Source organism: Oryza sativa, chromosome 7 (genome assembly GCF_034140825.1).
Source record: "Oryza sativa Japonica Group chromosome 7, ASM3414082v1".
Classification (NCBI taxonomy): domain Eukaryota; kingdom Viridiplantae; phylum Streptophyta; class Magnoliopsida; order Poales; family Poaceae; genus Oryza; species Oryza sativa.
The window spans coordinates 13,070,863-13,092,997 of NC_089041.1; the positions used below are offsets into that span (position 1 = coordinate 13,070,863).

The 22,135-nt window shown below is 42.5% G+C and overlaps 2 protein-coding genes across 2 annotated transcripts; one reads left to right on the forward strand and one right to left on the reverse strand.

Annotated features, from left to right (window-relative positions):
- Positions 1–960: 960 nt before the first annotated feature.
- On the reverse strand, positions 961–8,321 carry LOC4343010 (granule-bound starch synthase 1b, chloroplastic/amyloplastic). The gene is made up of 14 exons (XM_015791724.2): positions 8,231–8,321; positions 4,928–5,270; positions 4,530–4,610; positions 4,334–4,432; positions 4,146–4,235; positions 3,650–3,713; positions 3,464–3,564; positions 3,223–3,332; positions 2,887–3,133; positions 2,643–2,819; positions 2,370–2,561; positions 2,035–2,121; positions 1,820–1,948; positions 961–1,428 (listed from the first exon to the last, which is right to left on the reverse strand). Exons 2-14 carry the CDS (start codon positions 5,258–5,260, stop codon positions 1,312–1,314), a joined length of 1,827 nt encoding a protein of 608 aa, XP_015647210.1. The 5' UTR covers positions 5,261–5,270; positions 8,231–8,321; the 3' UTR covers positions 961–1,311.
- Positions 8,322–10,723: 2,402 nt separating this feature from the next.
- Positions 10,724–14,864, forward strand: LOC4343011 (adenylate kinase isoenzyme 6 homolog). The gene is made up of 3 exons (XM_015789300.3): positions 10,724–10,943; positions 14,126–14,271; positions 14,358–14,864. Exons 1-3 carry the CDS (start codon positions 10,737–10,739, stop codon positions 14,545–14,547), a joined length of 543 nt encoding a protein of 180 aa, XP_015644786.2. The 5' UTR covers positions 10,724–10,736; the 3' UTR covers positions 14,548–14,864.
- The last annotated feature ends 7,271 nt before the right edge of the window (positions 14,865–22,135 follow it).

The window sequence follows — 22,135 nt, forward strand, 5'->3', positions numbered from 1 at the left end:
TCTACAATCACTCCAAGGGGAAGTACAGATCAGTCCATGATGCACTGCTTGGGGAGCAATGGATTCAGGACATCAGACATGACCTCAGCATGGCACTGCTACATGACTTCCTCATTGTTTTCCGTCTGTTATGGGAAAATGCAACGGTTCTATCAAAGGAAACTGAAGACAATTATTTAGAGATGAACGAGCAGCGGCAAATATTCAGCGAAATCTTCTTATTTGGCGCAATTCAGCGGTAGAATTGAATTGAGGGCTGCCTGCTTGATTTGGAAAACATGGGCGCCATCCAAATGCAAGAACTTCACGTGGTTGCTACTACAAAATAGAATCTGGACAGCCAACTGCCTACAGCTCCAACAATGGCCAAACAATTACTTTTGTCAATTGTGCTACAGAAACTTAGAAACGACACAACATCTTTTCAAGGATTGCAATGTCACATGGGACATTTGGGATAAGGTATCCACAAGGCTGGACTGTGATCACATCTCCATGGAACACAACCCAGATGAAACACTTCTTGACTGGTGGGAGAGAAGAACAGAGCAAAATGACAAGGACAAGACAAAAGGAATGCGCTCCATCCACATGCTTCTCAGTTGGAAAATCTGGTGTGAGAGGAACAGAACAAGGAGCTTGCAATTCCACAGTTGACCAAAATTCTTGATGAAATCAATGTATGGATAGCATGTGGGGCAAAAAAAACCTAGCGAGAATAGCGCCATGAGCAGCCCATAGTCCTTCTCTGCCTGCTCCCTGTACTCTGTTTTCATTTTCCATTCCCTTCTTTTCTCCTGCAGCCTTCCTAATGTTGTTCTCTTCTTCCTGCTGCTTTCTCGGTGCTTTTGTACAGTTTCTCCCCTTCTTAATATAAAACCAGCAAAGCTGGCATAGATTAAAAAAAAACATACTATGTCAAGATATACTATCCTATATTCTATGATGGATCTCATCCCATGCTAAGTTACTTTATTCTGGGACGGTTTATTCTGGGACGGAGGGAGTAGTTCCTTACAAGAAATGCAGTACGAGGACAGCGACTGACAGGGTCCAGAACTTCACAGCCAAATATACTATTACACATGCAGAAGGAGCGAGAGAGAAACAGGCAAATGCATGCCATCTGGCCCATCATCTCTAAGTAACATCTGCGATTATATTACACGTGAAGTAGACGAGAGAAATGGCAGAAGCCTGCAGGGATACAAATAGTGGCTTTGCCGGTGGCGAGCTCAGAAGTCCATGGGATCCTATCAGGCTGCCTGTCACCTAAACAAGCCAGCAAGCTAGGCACCGTCATGGAGAATTTCAGGGAGTGGCCACGTTTTCCTTGGCAAGTGGCGCCAGCTCCTCACCCTCGATGCCTGGCTGGCTCCCCTCAACGCCCAACCCAAGAAGAACCTCCTCCCACTTCTTTGCAGGTCCCTGCATCAATAAGAGAGGCTTTAATTCATCCCTTCAGGTAGCTAGCTTTCCTTTTAGATGATCGGCAGATGAAAGGTGATAGCTGATCAACTTGATCATAGAGATAGATTAAATAGTATATATTACAAATTGAACAAATAACTTAAAATTATATATTATAAATTGAACAAATAACTTAAAATAAGTGATCTAACAAATGTAGTTGAAGAAAATTTTATGAGAAAACGTATTTGTAGAAGCATGACGCAGATAATTCGCAGCAATAATCAGGTAGAATGATTGCGTTCATCTTAAGCCTAAGCGAGATAAAATTTTGCAGCATTTGGTGTACTAGTGTCCAGAAGTGTAAAAACGTATTGTCATTAATATTCTTTTAAAAAAAATTACTCACCTTCCAAGATAGGTCTTGAGCCATGCAGTTCTGAACCATTTCTTGGAATGCCGGTGTGTTGTACTGCTTCAGAGCCCGTTTGACAGTTGAAGCAACCGCTGTGACGTCCACTGGATCAACAGTTTCGCACTACAGGATGACATGACAAGGCTAGCATGACGAACTCTTTCCTGATCTTGAGGGCAATCAAAAAGTGGAAACACACTGCTCCTTACCTCGACATTGAACAAACCCATGTGGAATCCGGTCACGCCCTCCTTAACCGTGTCGACAAGTCCTCCAGTAGATGAGCAGATGGGAACCTGTAGTTTGCAACATTGTGAATTTGATTTTCTTTTTGGTGGTATTACCCACAGTGTAGTTTTACTTTGAACTTTTCACCACATTATGATGAATACAAAAATTCAATTATGTTGTATTGCTGTGATTCATAATAACTTCATAGTTCATACTGCAAGCAAGGATATAAAAATTGACTAGTAATATAGTATCAAGGACTGTCTCATTAACTTCACAATTGTGTAATCAGACCTAAAGTGAGAATACTTACCACTCCATATCTCATCCCTTGCAATTGGATGAGACCACATGGCTCAAACCTACTAGGAACAATTATAAAATCAGCCCCAGCAAACATCATATGCGCTAAAGGAACATTAAATTTTGCTATCCCTCTAGCGTTGTTTGGATATTTAACTTCGAGCAGTATCAGTTCCTCCTCCATTTTCTTCTTCCCTGTACCCTGAAGAGCAAGATTAATTCTTACTTACAATTAGCTCATATTATGTAATATTGAATGACTTTTGTCCAAAATATAACATACAAGAACAATTATCTGGACATTCCCCTCCACGAACTCTGGAATGGCTGCAATTAGTATGTCTGACCCTTTCTGCTCTTCAAGACGACCAACAAAAACTATTAAAGGAATGCTCGAGTCCACAGGCAACCCAACTTCAGCTTGTAGCATTTCCTTATTGAGTGCCCTTGCTTCAGTTACCTGATAAATTACATTTGTAAGTACTGAAATCTCCATATATGCTTAAAATGAGAAATCTCAGTCTTACCGTTGTTGCATCGTATTTCACGCTGATGTACTGATCTGTTGCTGGATTCCATTCATAAACATCCATGCCATTGACAATTCCAGTTTCAAGGGGCTTTGTGCGAAGGATGCCATCCAATTCAACACCTTTATCTGGGCCAGAAGCGAGTTCTTTGACATAATGTGGACTAACCGTCATAACCAGATCACATTCAGTGATCCCTGCCTTCATCCAGTTAATCTTTCTACCTACTACAGGTTTAAAATGCCTGCACACATCATAATACATTCCAATGTTAAAGAAACTAGAAGGACATACTTAATCTTTATAGAAATAATTGAAACTTAGGGCCAATACCCATCAATAAAATCAAATGAAGGCAGGAAACTGTCCGGTAGATTAAGAAGTTCAAAGTCTTCTCTGGCAAATCTACCCTGGTAGGCAATATTGTGAATGCAGAAAGCAACCTAGCAGACCACAATAAACCAATTAAAACATGGTACAGAAAATATTTTTGCCTACATACCACCAATTTGGATCACGTGGAGATTATTAGTCTAAAAGTGCATAAGGTGCAAGAGATAGCGAAATGATGTACCTTAGCATTCACATACATTCCTTTTGCCTGATAGATGCTCTTGAGATAGCATGGCAGGACTCCAGTGTGCCAGTCATTTGCAACGAAGACAACATTTTCACCTGATTAACAAATATGAATGTCAGTCAGATAGAATGAGGGAGAAAGACAATTATCTGTGATAGTTTATACTATACAGAAACCAACCATATGGTCCCGAGAAATATTCAGAATTGTTGAGATTGAGAACCCTTGGAGCCTCCAAAGCAGCCTAAAAGGACAATCAGATTAGAAGAAATTGCACAAAAATAATACAAATTAGAAGAAAAAAAACTAATTCCATGCAATTTCTGACAGTCAATGGTAGATTTGCCCAAACCTACAACTGTGATTAGCTGAGCCCACATGCAAATTAAAAAAAAAAGATAAATAGATAGAAAAAGGGACCACTTTAAAAGCTCGTATCAAATTACTGAAACCTGACGTTTATATGACATTTTTTTTTTGACTGGGGACGTTTATATGACATTATCAGATGGAATTTACAGATTCTGTTCTCTTAGTGTATAAATACATATCTCAACTAATGAATGTCTCTGTATAGAACAAAACAATACAATTTGTAGAACTACTTAGTGTAGCCACTTCATGGCTTTGTACATCAAGGCTGAGGCTGTTGCGACACATCTATGCATTTACTTACGAGGCATAAAAGGCAGAACCGCAACTGGTTGTCCCGGTAGTCATCTCCAGTGGTAGGACCGTATAATTTTGGTCCAGTCTTGCCCCATACCTGAAAGTTTTATGATTCAAAGGGTGTACTGAGATACCAAAACTTTTAGAACTTTGCATCACTCAATTAGAACGCAGGTAATTAATGGTTTATCAGACCTTCTCAAGAAACATAGGATGATCAACAAAAACACGGTCAACTCCCCTTTTATAGCAGTGGAAGAAGCGCACTGTTTCTGTCCTGTCACCAATATTGACCTACAGAAGTAAAAAGGAAAAATTAGCATCTACAACATCAGAAAACTGGTATAAGTTAAATCCAGCTAAATACGTACAGCATGGTTAAAAACTTTACCTCGACAAGGACATTTGTATCCCATGCATCTTTGTATTGATCATAACGAGGAACTATTGTCATGACACGATGTCCCATTGCCTATGATAAAATGAGTTTCTTCACACAAGATGAACTGTACATAAAGGGCAAGTGCAATGCAATGTAGGAAAAAACATATGAATGATAAATCCTGCATTAAATATTAGCATGATGTACAAAACTTGTATCTTGTTAACTCAACTTCAACCAGTTATCTCAATGAAACCTAGTTGCATAAGAATGTGCAATCGAACAGGAGCATAAATTGTTTGCAGAATCAGATCAAACCCCTGTGTTTGTGAATATATTTTTTTGCTAGAAACACTGAGGTTTGATCTGACTGTTGGATTTAACAATACGTGACAAAGAATATTTACAGCAAGAGCAGGGGGCAGTCCCCCTAGAACATCACCGAGGCCTCCAGTTTTGCACCATGGGTGACATTCAGTTGCAATAAAAATTATTGTCATTCCAGCAGAGCATACTATAGGCATGTGAGACCTCCTAGGCTTAGTGCAAATTCCAGTGCTTGTTGCTATTCTTTTGGCCATATGTTTGTTAATCCGCACAGAAAGGGTATCCCTCTTTAGGAACCTAACTCCATAGTTGTACGATTGTTGGAATTGCATATGAGGTGATTGCTTTAAAGCGCCAACACCATTTGTTTGGTAAGAGCAGTAGGTAGGTGTTGAACCCATTGTTCTAGCCATTCAGTGACACCTACAAAAATGCCAAATGGTGGTTAGAAGTTCTGCTCTAGAAATAATTCTCGTTTGGAAAAACTTAATAATGTAATGATCTAATCCACAGTGTGCTCATCTAATCCAAGATGTGCTGAATGAAAGGCAACATTATTATACTACCAAAACTTTGAAAATTTAGGACAAAACAAAAATGGTTCCTAGATATTTACTATACTACCAAAATGTTGCACATTGCTATGGAATTAAAAAATCGAATCAGCACATTGCAAAGAGGAAATATATTTTATTTTTAGAGCTTACAAATGGTTTCTAGATATTTACTATACTACCAAAATGTTGCACATTGTTATGGAATTAAAAAATCGAATCAGCACATTGCAAAGCGGAAATATATTTTGATTTTTGGAGCTTACTTTTAGAATTAATTGGAGGTTCACTCCCGTAAAAAAGGATCTAGTTATTATTGGTGTGCAAGGATGAACATGATTGAGAGCTCCAAGGTCTAACCGTGAGTCCGTGACTTCTACTGTTGTACCAGAAAGTGGATAGATGGTGATCCCACATGGTCACATATCAGAATTTTGGGAGTTGGTGATGGCAAATTCATCACTCATCCTATGCGATGGACTTTTACCAACTTTATGAGGGTTTACATCAGAACTTTGACTCCATTAGAGGCAGATACTATTGGGCAGGGAATAAGCAAGGAAGGAAATACCACATGGTTAAGTGGTCTGACCTTGCTTTTCCTAAAGAGTTTGGGGGTCTGGGCCTTACTGAGACTAGGACTTTGAATGCTGCTCTACTAGCCAAATGGATTTTTAAGATTGAATCCTCTGATGAGAGTTTATGTGTGGAATTACTGAGGAGAAAATACTTGATCTTTGGTGGTGTCTTTCAGTGCTCCTCAAAGAGAGTTTCTCAATTTTGGTCAGGAATTCTCAATACAAGAAAGTGGTTTAACTTGGGCTCAGAATGGCAGGTGGGGAATGGCACTCACATCTTCTTTTGGCTGGATATTTGGCAGGGCGACTGCCCTCTGAAGATCATTTTTACTGAGCTATTTATGATCTGCAATCAACAAGAGATTTTGATTGCAGACCTGAAACACTTGGATCTATGGGTCCCATAGAATTGGAACAATGGCGTCAAATTAAGCTGATCATTGAGAACCTGGTCTTGTCCTCTTCCCCTGATACCTTGAGATGGTGTCTAAATTCTAATAAGAAGTATACCACAAAATCCTTGTACAGAGCTATTTTGTTCAGAGGTGCTTTAGATGAGAGATTACAGTTTGTCTGGCGTTGTCCTTGCCCTATGAAGTTGAAACATTTCATTTGGCTAGCCCTGAGAGACAAAATCCAATCTTGTGAGCAATTGAAACTTAAAGGGTCGGTTGGGTCTGAAAATTGCCTGCTCTGTGGCAACAAGGAAACGACTGACCATATCATTTTTGACTGCCCTATGGCCACTTTCGTTTGGTGCATCTGTAGAGGGACGCACTGGGTTGGGATGCTTGTCCTGGAGGTTTTGATGACTTTTTTAGGTTTGTTGGCCAGGTTTCAAAAGTGAGGCTCAGAGTTATGACGGCTCTACTCGCCTCCATTTGCTGGGTTCTTTGGAACACTAGGAATAATATGATTTTCAGGTCAAAGATTGTTTACTCACCTCTGCATCTCTCCTTTCAAATTGTTTCTTATCTTATGCAGTGGAAGGCTTTAGGACGCGCTGATGAGCTAGCAAGTCTGGAGGTGCTGATAGAAAAGCTAAGAATGGTGAACACAAGATTTGGGAATAGAAGAACTGGAATTGGCTGATGTCTCCGTTTTGTGGCTGCTTCTGTTTCTCGTTAGTGTCTGTTTATATACTAAACCTGAAGCTGTCAAGTTGAGTTCTGCTTTAGTAGTCCAGTCAGTCCTTCCTTTACTTTTGTTGAGGCAAAGTCCTCTCTGTGCTGCAAACGCTTATCTGGGATCTCCCAGACCCCCCCCCCCCCCCCGGGCTTTTAATAGAAGCCAGGCCTTTGGCCTTTCTCTAAAAATATAAAAAAAAAATCATCACTCACTACCACCACTACTCCATTTTAAAGGAGTATAGATTTTTTTTTAAGGTTCTAATTTCTTATACCGAGGATGATGACTGGTGTGCAATCAATTTTGGTGCAAAATGAGCAGGGGTGGAAGCCAATTATTCACTTGTCAGAACTCACAACTCGGTCACTTAGTAGCAGCCCACTTTCAACGTCAGTCTCAAGGTTTTGTGGACCTCCTAATAAGGCCCTGTTTAGAATGCAAGAATTTTCCCCGTGATTTATACGAAGTCGTTCAGTTCACATGGAACTGATTAAAAAAAACCAGATTCTAAAAGGGCCTAATACCTTCTTCTTCTATTTCTAGTAATGTCTCCCAAAAACTAACATAAAATTATCGGCAACCGGTCATAGCAAAGTGCTCATAATTTTGAAGTTAATAAATGTACCCAATGAACAGAAAGACATCCTTAGTCCTTCCATTAGAAAAATAAAAATATAAGTTGGGACATGCAAGTGAAAACTATCCATTTACAAGAGTGATAACAAGCAACATACAGTACTAGTACTACATAAGTAAAGTACTGGTGGAGAATGCAACGAGGATATGGGGAACTTCACTTCCTACGTTGTAAGGCCAGTTACAAGAAAACAAAGGGTGAAGTAGCAGATCCTATTAACAATATATATAGCATGGAAAGAAGTAACAAAATTCCACTTAACAGAACATACTCTGAGAGTGCAAATCTGCAAGAAAACATTAAATTCTTGAATCGTTAAACTCCTTCCCCTACTAATCCCCTTTTTTTCACCGAACAAACCCCACATTTCCGTCCCCCCCCCATCACATTGAAAATCTTGTACAAGATCGGACTGGGTGCAGCCGCGCAGGGTACATCTCATTCTGAAGCAAAGGGAAAAGATGAAGAAAACGGCAGTCGCCTTACCTTGTACTAGGTAGGCGGCGGCGGCGGTATATGCGAAAGCCGAACGAGTTCTGCGGCAAGCTACCCACCCGCTGCGGAAGTGGAGGACGGCGAGTCGCGCAGCAGCAATGCTGGAGTAGAAATAGGCGGCGAAGAATAGAGAGGCGCACACCACGGGGGAGAGAGAGAGGAGGAGGAGATCAAAGAGCAGGGAAAAAATCGGGCGCCCGACAGGTGGCGCGCAGGTAGTGGCCGGCTCACAGGCGCCACAGCCCACATGATGGCTGCCTGCCACGGCCACGGCTCACTGCGCCCGCCGCGAGGCGAAGGACGGCGAATATGCCGAGGCGGGATCGCGGGGGAGGGAGGGGTCTCCCGTCCCGACGGCCGACGGGTGGGGCGAGGCGGCACCAGGGCCGTCGGTTGATGGCCCTTATGGGCCCCGCGGCAAAAGTGCGGGGTACTCATGGCTCGCGTCGTGGATCGGAGGGAGCAGCGTGAGCCGTCCGTTCATCGCTCCGCCCGTTAGCGGGCTGGAAGCGACTGATGGGTGCAGCACGTTTTGGAGCGACGTGAGGAAACGACGCCGGACTTGTGTTGTGCTGGGGCCCAAGGTGGGGACGTCTCTCTCGTATACGAGATTTTCTCTACTTCTTGTCCTTGACGCCCCTCGTATCGCAATAAGTGCAGACTATAATGAACCAACACCGGATATCCTAACTCTTTTATTTTAAGGCCTCTGATTTAGTTTAAATTTTTTTTCCAAAAACATCACATCAAATATTTAGACATCTAAATAGTGCACTACATATAGACGAAAAAACAAATTATACAGTTCGCACGAAAATCGCGAGACGAATTTTTGAGCCTAATTAGTCTATGATTAGTCATAAGTGCTACAGTAACCCATATGTGCTAATGATCGATTAATTAGGCGAAATAAATTTGTCTCGCTGTTTCCAGGTGAGCTATGAAATTAGTTTTTTCATTCGTGTTTGAAAACCCCTTTCAACATCCGATTAAACGTTCGATGTGACACCCAAGGCCTAACTTCCTTGACAGTTTTAGAGAGCGATTTCACTAACGTGAAACCTACGTAATAGTGGTGATTTCACGTAGTGCTTATGTGGCATTAAATTTATATATATATATATATATATATATATATATATATATATATATATATATATATATATATATATATATATATATATATATATATATATATATATATATTTATATTTATATTTATATTTATATATGACTCATTTATCATTAAAAAAAATTGTGAGGTCCACTGACATATCGGCATCATTTCTCCTTTCCCTTCTTTCTCCTCCCTCACTCCTGTTTCTCTTTCTCTTTCACTTTCACTTTCAGTCTCTCTCTCCTTCGTCGGTTTGCAGGGGCCGGGAGCTGGACCAATGGCAGCGGAGCCCGAGGGAGTGGTCGGTGGCGGGCTGGAGCGGTGACAGTAGGCGAAAGAGCGGCGATGGAGCAGACGGTGGCCACCATCGTCATCAGCGCCATGACGCATGCTGCAGAGCCGTGGACCGGATCTCTACCGCACCATCACCGTCTCTACCGCCGAAATCATGCTCCGCGACCGCACCTCGTCGCCGCACCACTTGGAGAAGGAAGGAGAGGGAGAGATAAGGGGTCACCGCCACCGCCTTTCTAGTGCCCACCCCCCACCACCACCTGTGCCAGTAAACCGTTGTAGCTGAGATGTGCGCGTCGTTCTTCACCAACCCGCATGTTCCTGAAGCCCAAAGTAGTTCGACGGATGGGGTGGCCTCCCTTTCGTCTTCAACAAGGTTTGCGTCGGCGACTACGGCGCCGCCCACCCCAGCCGAGGCCTTCATCGACATCTTCGCGAGCGAGTGGTGCCGCATGGTGCCATGGTGGAGACGACTGCCGCCGTGGATTTCATCGCTGCAACCTGAGACCACCGCCCAGCCGCCGCACGTGGTCGAATCGGCCTCCGTGTATGCACAACGCAGCAGCAGCAGCAGCTACTCGAGAAAGAAATAGAAGAGGGGAAGAAGAGATGGAGAAGTGGGCTGACAAATAGGCTTCACCTTTTTTTATTTTTACCTTTATTACTTACATGTGGGAGCCACTTCTATTTTTAGTTCCTTCAATGTCTGGGCTGCCACGTCAGCACACTTGTACCAAGTCGACCTGCCACGTCAGCAAAAAAACCGCTTCCCAAACCACTAAAGAAGTCAATTTGTACCGGTTTTTAAAGTTAGGGGAGGTGTTATACCCAGTTTTATGTTTGAGGGATGTAATTCGACCAGAGAGAAGACAAGAGAGGTAAAATAGACTTATTCCTATATACCAGGGACACATGGCTGACGGCCCAAACCATCAGACTCAACCATGGCCCGGCCCAACCAGCCGACAACCACTAGACTTACACGGTACCACCAGGAGTCCAGGAGGGCAGCAGTGTGACGTCGCCGGCCCATTCTCTCCGGGAAAAAGAGGACGAAAAAACCCTAACCAGCCGCCGATTCTAGCGATGGCGTCGCGGGGCGGCGGCGCGCGGCGCACGCGGCCGAACGTGCTGGTGACGGGGACGCCGGGCACGGGGAAGACGACGACGTGCTCACTCCTCGCCGACGCGGTGGACCTCCGCCACATCAACATCGGGGACCTCGTCCGCGAGAAGAGCCTCCATGACGGCTGGGACGAGGAGCTCGAGTGCCACATCATCAACGAGGACCTGGTATTAGCCCGCCCTACCGCGCATCTCTCCCAATCCAATCCAAATCTCTGTTCGATTCTGCATTCCGAACAATCTATATTCATCATTAGCCTTAGATTTTGGATTGTAGTAGATTGAAGTTGTGACGCAGGGTTGGATATGAAGCTGTGAATTTGTTTGCTTTATAATGGCTGAAAATTATAGCGCAAGCAAACTAATTTTATTTGCCAGTGATGAAGGAAAGCATTGGATTACCACAACCAAGTAATCCAGTATGCACAGTTCCTCAGGTACCAAAAAAAGAAAGGGCCTGTGTTTTCTTGTCCTGAAACTATCCTACAAATCAACTGTTCATTACTCGATCAAGAATGCATAAAAGTCGTTCTCATTCTTTCATAAATGTGAATCCAGAGTTGTTCCTCGAGTTTATTTTTGGGTTAAAGAGCCTCAGGAAAATATTCTCAGACACTTAAATATAATTCGAAAACGGGAAGTGCTTGTTTTGTATACATGGTCCCACTCACACTTCTATTAAGTGAGCACTATCTTGTGCTTTTTGAAATAGTGATCATGCCATTCTGGTATTACACTCAAACATAATGAAGGTAATATAGACTGCATTTCTAGTGAAAGGCCTAGTTGTGCAACTTTGATGGAACAGGAGGTCCAAATCCATTAGTTGAGTTGTCTATTCTGTTAATTGATAAAAACTAAGGACTTAGGGATGCCTGCTTTTTTGTCCTATTTTATTTTACTAAAGAAGCATCACTTGCAGTAGTTACTTGAGATGCAGCAGACATACTTGCATGTAAATATGCTGAAGAATCAGCGCATTACAGTATACAGAAGAAAACATGTACATGCAAGAAGAATGAGTATAGGTAGAGCATAAAGAAGTAGCAGCGTGTAATCTGTAAAGCTAGCAATATTACAGGCTGGTATGGTGGTATCTGCCTATCATAATGTTATAAACTGAAGAAGTTGTAGCACTTGGAGCAAAGTTCTCTTGTCTTTCATGATGGTTGTAGACCTAGGATTTCCTTCTATGACTCTACCAATGCTGGTGCTTAGTAGGAAAACACTATAATCTGGGGGAGAACACTTTCCATATAAGTGTCCCCATTCTCCTTTAGCTTGATGTAGTGTCCATGGCTCAAGCCATGGAAAGTTGCTCATTCTCATTGTGTGTGATGTTCCACTGACCTATCCTCCTTGACAGCGGTGTCAGTTTGGACCTGCACCCTGAATTTACAACAACCATAACCTAATAATGGAGTTTATTGTATGATTCCATCTGCTGGCAATTCTAATCGATGGACAGTAATTTTTATTTTGCAATATTGTTTGAACGCTAGCTCTATATGTTAGGGTAGGATTTATGCATCTTGAATTGTAGTGATGTGTATACTCAGTGTTAGCATTCTTGTATTATGTATTACCATGAACTTTTGGTTAGCGACATATTAGATGGCCTGATTATGGGCATTTTTTGCATTTTTATTGGAGTAAACTTTGCAAACTACACATTTGTCCACTGATGTTAAACGCGACAGAATCTAGACTGTGGGGCCTACTTATAAGTGGCCAAAAATATAGTTATGTGAAATGTGTAGTTTTGTGATAGTTTTCTAATGTATTTGTAGTTTTATGATGCGCATTTGCATTTTAGGTGCTTCCTACTACTGCTCTTCAAACAATGTTTTCTAGGTTGTCAGTCCTGTGTAGAAATTATGATTTATAACATTATAAAAGTGTAATTGTAAACGAAAATTATGTTGGCAGTGATTTACCTTTGTTTTTTTTTCTGAACACATTAGATTTGAAGTTGAATTTCTAGATGGAGGTATGCTAAATAAAGAGCTACTTTTCAGCTTTAAAATTTGTTGCGTTGATTGATGCCCAAAAAGGCTAATAATTATAAATCCACAAAGTTGCTAATTTGGGCTATTTATGTCCCTATGTTTGATCAGGGTGTTCTTTTAATATAAGTGTATGATTTATTGATTTAGTTGTTTATGTAAGTTAATCATACTTTATTAAAACAATAAATAACAAATGTTTTTGCATAACTACTCATGTTTTTCACGGATAGGTGGTCCCTAAGCATCTATGTCCTTTTAGAAAAAGCCAATGGTGGTGATGGCAGTGAATTTGCCACTCCCACCAACCCTGCACCATTTTTTTACTAAGAGTCTTTGAAGTTCTTCAATATTACACATTAGTACTAGCACATATTGTTACTTTTTTCAATTTAGTCTCCAGAATAATACTTAAAATGAAAGGCCTAAGATAGCATATATATGTAGTGTAAAGCTAAGTTTTACAATTAAAATTATGTATGTTAAGTGCTCCATGTAACAAAAATATGGAGGCTGTACAATAAAAGAAATATGCATCATTTGTCTTTAGCAATGCAATATGAACAATTTATTTTAATCTTTAGTGAAGCCAGTACAAAATGTTGGACTAGGGAATCAAATCAGTCTGGTGGCTGGTTTGCTAGTTCATGGATTGACCATCAGTTTTTCTTTATCAATAAAATGATTTTCCCTTCTTATTTATATGAAAGCATGTAGGAATTGATTCAGGCTGCTCAATCTGTCTTATGAATTGATTATGTCTGCACCGGCAGAAAGTTGTTCCGAACAAAAACTAGTATGAAGATATCAATATTTTGGATGTTCTGCATCATGCAATTTTGTTTTTTTTTGTTTTGATACTCATTTATATATTAAATATTAATTTTTGGCCGTACAATATGCTGCATACCCCCCAAAAAATAATTCAGCGCTGAACCTCATGTCCTGATTTTCTGGACTAATTACACCTAGTTGTACATATGGATGCTTGTAAATGTCCTGAGAGAGTTTTATTATTGCTTTTTTCTGAGATGTATACAATTAAAATGCCATTGCATTCTCACAATGAACATACGAAAAAAAATCATTAGCATAATGAATTACATGCCCACTGATGTTAACTGAGAAAATCTGACGTCCAGGGTAGTTTTTGGTGATTGGTTATCATCCTATCTGGACCAGTTTGGTCTGCTCCCTTCTGCACTTTTGCTATCCTCACAGATGTGAACTGTGAAGTAAAGGAAGTACATGATTGGTTGTTCCAACTTTGCAAATTGCTTAAGTTGGCTGTATATCATTTCTTTTGTTGGTTAGAATTGCACTGAATGGTTCCTTTTTTGACAGGTTTGCGATGAGCTTGAGGACGTGATGGAAGAAGGTGGTATACTAGTAGATTACCATGGATGTGATTTCTTTCCAGAACGTTGGTTTGACCTTGTAGTTGTGCTCCAAACAGATAACTCAATTCTGCATGATCGCTTGACTAGCAGGTAATTCATGCAGAACTGCACAATCACCCACCTGTTGGAATAGCCATTATGAAATGCTTATTTCTGACTAAGAGTTCTATTCACAGAGGTTATATGGGTGCCAAGCTCACAAACAACATAGAATGTGAAATTTTCCAGATGCTCCTGGAGGAGGCAAGGGAGAGCTACAAAGAGGAGATAGTGATGCCCTTGCGAAGTGACAATGTGGAGGATATCAGTAGGAATGTGGGCACACTGACAGAATGGATAAACAACTGGAGACCATCCCGGAGCTGAGCTGTTTCCTCTCTTCCTCTCTGGTAATGCTTATGCCTGGTGAAAAAATGTTTTTTTTTCTATGGTGAATTTTGAATATTGAGTTAGATCGTGCAGACATTGTAAGCCTTTTTACGTATGCATGCCCAACCTTGGATCTCAGCACGCAATACCTTGTGCTAAACGGGTTATGTGATGGGGGCATGCTGAATGTAAATTAGTAGTTTCATAGGGAATGTCTGGCTCCAGTTTGTTTCTCTATTTCAAACTGAAATGTTATGTGACATCATTACATGTTTGAACCTGCTAATGGGATGTACTTAAAGTGATTGGCAAAAGTGCTGATTTATTTTGCTGCTTGTAGGGGTATACAAGTCATCCGCATTCAGAAAAAAAACGTGTAACAGTCAAATAGTTTACATTTTATATTTTTGTTGCTTATAATAGGCGAAAGGTTAAAATGAGTATGATTGTATTCAGGGCTTTCTCTTCCGCTTCACAATACAAATACGGTCGGAAATTATCAGTGGCTAGTTCCGCCGTGTAAATGATAACTCTTGAATTCAGGGAATCAATGGTTACTCGGTTACCCCCTCAATTTCCCTCTTAGGGAAAAGTCCATTTTACACCCTCGAACTCTTATGTTTGTCTAAAATACACCCCCAAACTATAAAACCAGGTATAATACATCCTCCAATTGTTAATACCAGACATTTTACCCCTAGAGCGGTTTTAGACTAGTTTCGGGCGCCATGTCAGCATGGGTCCCACCGGTCAGACCATCTCCATCCACCTTTTTTCCCCTTTAGATAAGATTAAGCAAAAGAAACTGGCGAGCTCCCTCCCTCTGTCAGCTCCATCCTTAGCATCATCCCTCCACCCTCGGCGAGCCCCCCTCCCCGGGTGGTCCATCGACATCGATGACGAGGTGGGGGAGATTATGCGGTGAACGGTGGCACGGGATCTGATGGGGGTGGCGCCTGGAGCAGCGAGAGGCCGAGGAGGTCGCCGCCGCCTCCCACAGGAATCACGAGCTTGTTGCCCCGCGCGAAAGAGGCGGACCTCGCCGGAGCTACACGCGCGGGGAGGAGTCATCCCTATGGAGCACCGTCACCGGTTGGTCGAGGACGAGGTCGAGCTGAAGCTCCGCATCCGCCGCCGCCTCGTCGAGCTTGAGTTCCTTATCCCCAAGCCCCGTCACCTCCGCCGAACTCTGCATCCCCAAGCAGCGCAAGCTCCACCGGCGAGCTCAATTCCATGGAGAAGATGGAGCTCCTGGAGGCGGGAGCTGGGGAGCTCGAGCCCATGAGATCTGCGCCAGTGAGCTCAAACTCCATCTCCCAACCGCCTCCCCAAGTGCCTCCTCATCCATGCGCCGGTGAGCTCCTCTTCCCCTCCATGCGCTGGCGAGCTCGAGCTTCAGCTCCCCCACCTTCCCGAGTGCCTCCTCCTTCGTGTGCCAACAAGACCGAGCTCCGGCTCCCCGTTGTCTCCCCGAGCGTCATCGCCTCTGACAGAGCTCGTCGTAGCCGCTCCGAGCCGCTTCTTTCTAGGTCGCCGCCTCCGCCGGAGTACGCCGCCTCCACCTGCACACGCCGAGCACCATCGCCTCCCTGCACCGAGAGAGAGGGGAGAGTAGAGATCGAGAGAGGAACATCACCTTCTCCATGCGCCGAGATTGGACATATCGAGAAAGGAAGAAAGAAAAAAAGGAGGAAGGTTGACTGACAGATGGTACCACATTTTTTATATATACTTTTTTGCTGATTGGACTGCCATCTCAGTTACACGTGGGCCAAAACCGTCTAAAATATAAAAAAGATATAAATTGAACAGTTTTAATAGTTAGGGGGTGTTGGATACCCGGTTTTAGAGTTTGGGGGCGAATTTTACACAATGACAAGAGTTGAGGGGTGTAAAATGGACTTATCCCTTCTTCTTACTTACCATTCAAGACATGGTGCATGATCTGCAATAGATATTAGGGCATGTTCAAAGGTAGAGCTCAGTGTGGGCTCTCTCTGTACTCCACATCAGCAAAAAAAACTCCTACCTACAAAGTACTGTCTCTTTAACCAACTCTGTATTAATACAAGGTAATAAATAGCTAATAAATTCATTGCATGTAATCAAATGTAAATTTCAGCCATACATATATTTGTATTTCTTCCCTATAGAACTAACGCTACATTGTGTTAACATAACCATATAAAAGAAGATGATGTGCATCCTACCAGCACACACATCCGAAATTATTATTTAAGCAAATGATAAGCTAAATTACATTATTTCGTTACATAAAGTAGTTCTACTTTTTCCCAAAACGCTGCCATATATGTGCAACTAAATCTTTCTTGAGTTGCATATGTTTTGCACGATCACGAATAGATGAATTTCTTCGTAATACCGCAGCAAAGAAAGGGTTGGGGTCAGAGGAGTTCCTCACTTCAGGTGGCAGAACGAACGATGCTCCTGGGTTCTCATTTAAATCCAAAGGAATTTCAGCCATTTCCTGTTCATCTTCAACTATCATATTGTGAAGAATAACACAAGCTTCCATTATGTTGATAACGTCGCCCTGCCTCCACATCCGAGCTGGAGCGAGACTGCAACACACCGAAGGCTCGCTCAACATCCTTCCTTGTTCCTTCTTGCCGACCTGCATATAATTTATGTTCGTCTGTCTGAGGAAGCTGTATTGTCTTTACGAATGTCGCCCACTCTGGATAAATTCCATCGGCAGGATAGTACCCTGTGTTATATTGGTTCCCATTTACACTAAACTGTACACGAGGAGCTTCCCCTCTCAATGCTTCAATGAATAAGGGTGACTTGTTTAACACATTGATGTCATTATTGGATCCTGCAGTACCAAAAAAAGCATGCCATATGTGAAGGTCTTTCGATGCTACCGCTTCGAGAATCATGGTAGGAACTCCCTTGTCACCACGAGTAAATTGGCCGCGCCATGAGACCGGGCAATTTTTCCATGCCCAATGCATACAGTCTATGCTTCCTTACATGCCAGGAAAACCACATGACTCAGCAACCTGTAGCAATCTTTCAACCTCATCACTCCTAGGAGCTCGCAAGTACTCTTTGCGAAATATTTCAATGACTCCTTCAGTGAATTTTCCCAAACACTCCAAAGCTGTACTAGGACCAATCTTTAATTCCTCATCAAGTTGATCCGCAGGAGTTCCATATGCTAGCATATAAATAGCAGCCGTACACTTTTGAAGTGGTGAATGTCCTGCTCTACCAGTGGCATTCAATCTATTAGTAAAATAAGGAGACCATTCACTCAGGGCACTCACAATTCGTAGGAAGAGAGGCTTCCTCATCCGAAACCTCCTACGGAACATCTCATCTGTGTAGATTGGAGACTTGGAGAAGTAGTTGGCCACAAGATCCGCATTGCCAGCTTCACGGTTTCTTGGTACGTACCGTCTTGTACCACTTTGACATAGACGACGAGGTGGCTCAGATGTTATGTTCTCCTTCAGCCTGAGAATAATCTGTTCACTATATTCATCCAAAAAGGTTGCTTCGGCTATAAAGTCATCCATGCTGTATATATTCATAGGATGAAAGTTGTCAAGGTCCATGGCAGCATCATCGTCAAGGTCAAGGTCGACGGCGGCATCATCATCGAGGTTGAGGTCGATGTCGGCGTCGACGGCGGCATCATCGTCGAGGTCGACATCGACGGCAGCATCATCCTCGAGGTCGAGGTCGGCGTCATCGGCGGCATCATCGTTGAGGTCGAGGTCGACAACAGCATCATCCTCAAGGGCGAGGTCGGTGTCGACGGCGGCATCATCATCAAGGTTGACGTCAGAGCCAAGGTTGGAGTCGCCAATGTCGACATCAACATTGTCTTCGACGTCATCTGCTAGGTGGTTTATTGGGAGACATCGTATGGTCTGACAATGTAGAAGATTGGACTTGTTTGTTGGACTCAACACTGGTTCTATCGTTCTAATTTTAAACCACATGTATACAGATGTGCAGATAGCATGTTCACACAACAAAGGAAACAAAATCATCATTTATATTAAAATAGGAACATGTATCATTATTCGAGGCAAGGTAAAAGATATCAAAATCACATGGCAATGAATATCATGGTCCCAGGTGACATGTTCAGGTAGCAACAAAGTGAATTATTACATGTTCAGACAACTAGGAAGTAAATTATCCTTGCTTGGCAATGAGATCGACCGGTTACATGTGCAGCAGCAGAAGATCACATTGCATTCTTCCAATCGCACAGATGTGACCCACATTGAACAGATCTTCTAGATATTATTACCTGACATACTAAAAAAATAGATTCAGATACATAATTATAAATTTTCAGATTCAGCTTCAGTGAGATCATATATCAATATATACTATTCAAATTCAAAAGATAAACATGCCCAACAATCACAAATTTCAGATTGAATCACTGCTCATAAATTTCGGATTCTGATTTTAAAGTCAGAATTGGAGCTTTTTTTGTTGTCTGCCAAAGTGTCCACTTAGGCAATAATTTTGAAGACATGGACTCAATATTACTTCTACATAATAGGGAATAGAATAACAGTCCTATAGCAAGCTTAAAGAAACACTGCTCCATACAGCAAGCTATTGACATTATAGCCTATATTATCATTTCAGCAACTTGAAGAGATATCATCTTGAGCATGCCCACATTTCAGGTTCCATCAAATCATATATAATCAAATCACATTTCAGGTTACATCATATGTAGATTAATATGTAAACTAGGTCATAATCAATTAAATCATTTCCAGTAAATTATTAACTAACCTCAAGATAAGTCCAGAAACAAGATCTTCCTCAAACACCTTATGGCAGTGACATGCTCGGCTCTAATGTCATCAGCCATCCCTGTTGTGTCCTGTGCGAGTAGACGACTATAGGTCTCGAACATCTTGGCATCCTTATTGTTGGCAACGGTTTACGGCGCAAACCGACAAAGATGGACTAGAACTAGGGTAAAATAGAAAACATAGTAAAAGAACGATTCAAGTAAATTGTATTAGGGGGTTTTACAATGAACCGGCCTTGTCTCTTAATTAGGGGTTGGTCTTGCCCTCTACAGGCCCTTCTCCACGTCCAACTCGGGATAAAAACCAAAGGAAACACGAAACATGCCTTCCTGAGCAAGGAAACCCGAGACCCTACGAAAACAGACTCGGACTCGGGCCCTGCCGGTCTGACCGCCCACATACCTGCGGTCAGACCGGCCCTACTAGCCGGTCAGACCGCCCACACACCTATGGTCTGACCGGCCCTGTGAAGGAAACCCGTCACTTTCCAAACTTTGGCAATTTTCCCCTATTTCGTCCATAGGTGCCAAATTTGGGTGTAAACACATGCCCCCCTGCCTTTTTGGTGAACATACATGAACCTAAAAGCATAAAACATGTTATCTCAGGGCGATAATCCAATTACCGGCCATAGGACTTCCCTAGCGGAGTCGCCAAAAATCGTGTTGGTAACTTTTTGTGACAAGTCGACAAGCACGATCGCAACACCTAAACGCCTTGCGGTGATATGGAGTCGCCAACCAACTCGATCTAGCCAAAGGGCCAAATTAAGATGGGTTTTGATAACTAAACCAGCTAGCGGAGCCGATTTCTAGATTACTACCCGTCTCGTGGGCAAAACGGAAGGTTTTCAGGACAAACCTACAAAGAGGTGTCGCACTCTCGCAGTGGCGGCGGACGGTTTACGGTGCAAACCGACAAAGATGGACAAACTAAGAGAAAACTAAAAAGTAATATGAAAAAACGATTCGATTGATTGATAGTAGATTAGATTTTTTTACAATGAACCGGCCATGTCCCTTATATAGGGGTTGGTCTTGCCCTCTACAGGCCCTCCTCCATGTCCAACTCGGGGTAGAAACCAAAGGAAACCCGAAACATGCCTTCCCGAGCAAGGAAACCTCGAGACTCGACGAAACACAATCGGACTCGGCCCTGCCGGTCAGACCGGCCACACACCGCCGGTCTGACCGGCCCTCAACCGGTGGTCTGACCGCCCAATACACGGCGGTCAGACCGGCCCACTCGAAGGAAACTGGTAGACTTCTAAATTTTGACAATCCTTCCTATCTTAATCCTAGGTGCCAAATTTGGGTGTAAACACATGCCCCCCCTGCCTTTTTGATGAACAACGTGAATCTAAAAGCATAGAACATGTTTTTGGTCTTAGGACGATAATCCAATTACCGGCCATAGTACCTCCTAAGCGTCTTGCCAAACGCTCGGGAAGTATTTCTTCAAGTATTTCCCGTTGATTGCTCGCTGAAAATGCTCCCCTTGAAGTGTCTCCAAAAAATACGCGTTCCCTCGAACAATGCCGCATACTCGATAAGGACCCTCCCAACTAGGAGACCACTTACCGAACTCCTTGGATCGAGTACCCAAAGGCAAAATTGTCTTCCAAACCAAGTCTCCAACTTGAAACAACTTCGCTTTCACCCTTTTGTTGTACGCCTTGGCCACCCTCTTCTTCTCTTTTTCTATCTCTTCCAATGCCTTCAAGCGCTTATCGATGACTTCATCAAGATTATCTCCCATCAACGTCTTGTAATCTTCACTTGACAAATCATCTTGCTTGATATAACGAAGAGAACCAAGATTTACCTCTACCGGTAAAACGGCTTCTTGACCATAAACCAACTCAAAAGGAGTGACTTTAGTGGCACCAAGTTTAGATATCCTATGCGCCCGCAATGCTTCGGAAAGCACCTCATGCCACCTCTTTGGGTGTTCCTCAATTTTTTTTGTACTAGCTTCAACAATGTCTTATTACTCGACTCAACTTGTCCATTAGCTTGAGCGTAGTAAGGAGAAGAACTCAACAATTTAATACCATAAGATTCGGTAAAACTCTTCACTTCCTTAGACATAAAAGAAGCACCTTGGTCCGTAGTTAATGTTTGTGGAATACCGAATCTATGGATAATATGCTTCAAAATAAAATCAATTACCTCCGTATGAGTCATATTCTTCAAAAGCACGGCTTCGGCCCACTTGGTGAAGTAATCCGTAGTAACTAGCACGAACCTATGCCCCTTTGATGACAAAGGATAAATTTGACCAATGAAATCCAAAGCCCATCCTCGGAATGGCCATGGTTTGATTATGGGGTTCAACACGGCGGCGGGCGCCAATTGAACATTGCCGAACCGTTGACAAGCCTCGCATCCTCTATAATATTTGAAGCAATCATCAATCATCTTCGGCCAATAGAACCCCGCTCTCCTAAGCAACCAATTTATCTTGTGGGCCGATTGATGAGTTCCACAAATTCCTTCATGTACCTCTCCCATAGCCACTTTAGATTGATCTTCATCTAAGCACCATCTATATTTCGGCGGTATAAATCTCCATCAAGCAATGTGTATTTGAACGCTTGCCGCCGAATTTTCCGATCAACCTTAAGTGTGGGATCCTTCAAATATTGAATCAAAGGAATTCTCCAATCCTCTTTTGCATCCTGGGCACAAATGTCCGAATTCACAATTAATTCGGCCTCCAAATTGATTGAAACATGCCCCCCAGCGCTCTGTCCAGAACCGGTCAGA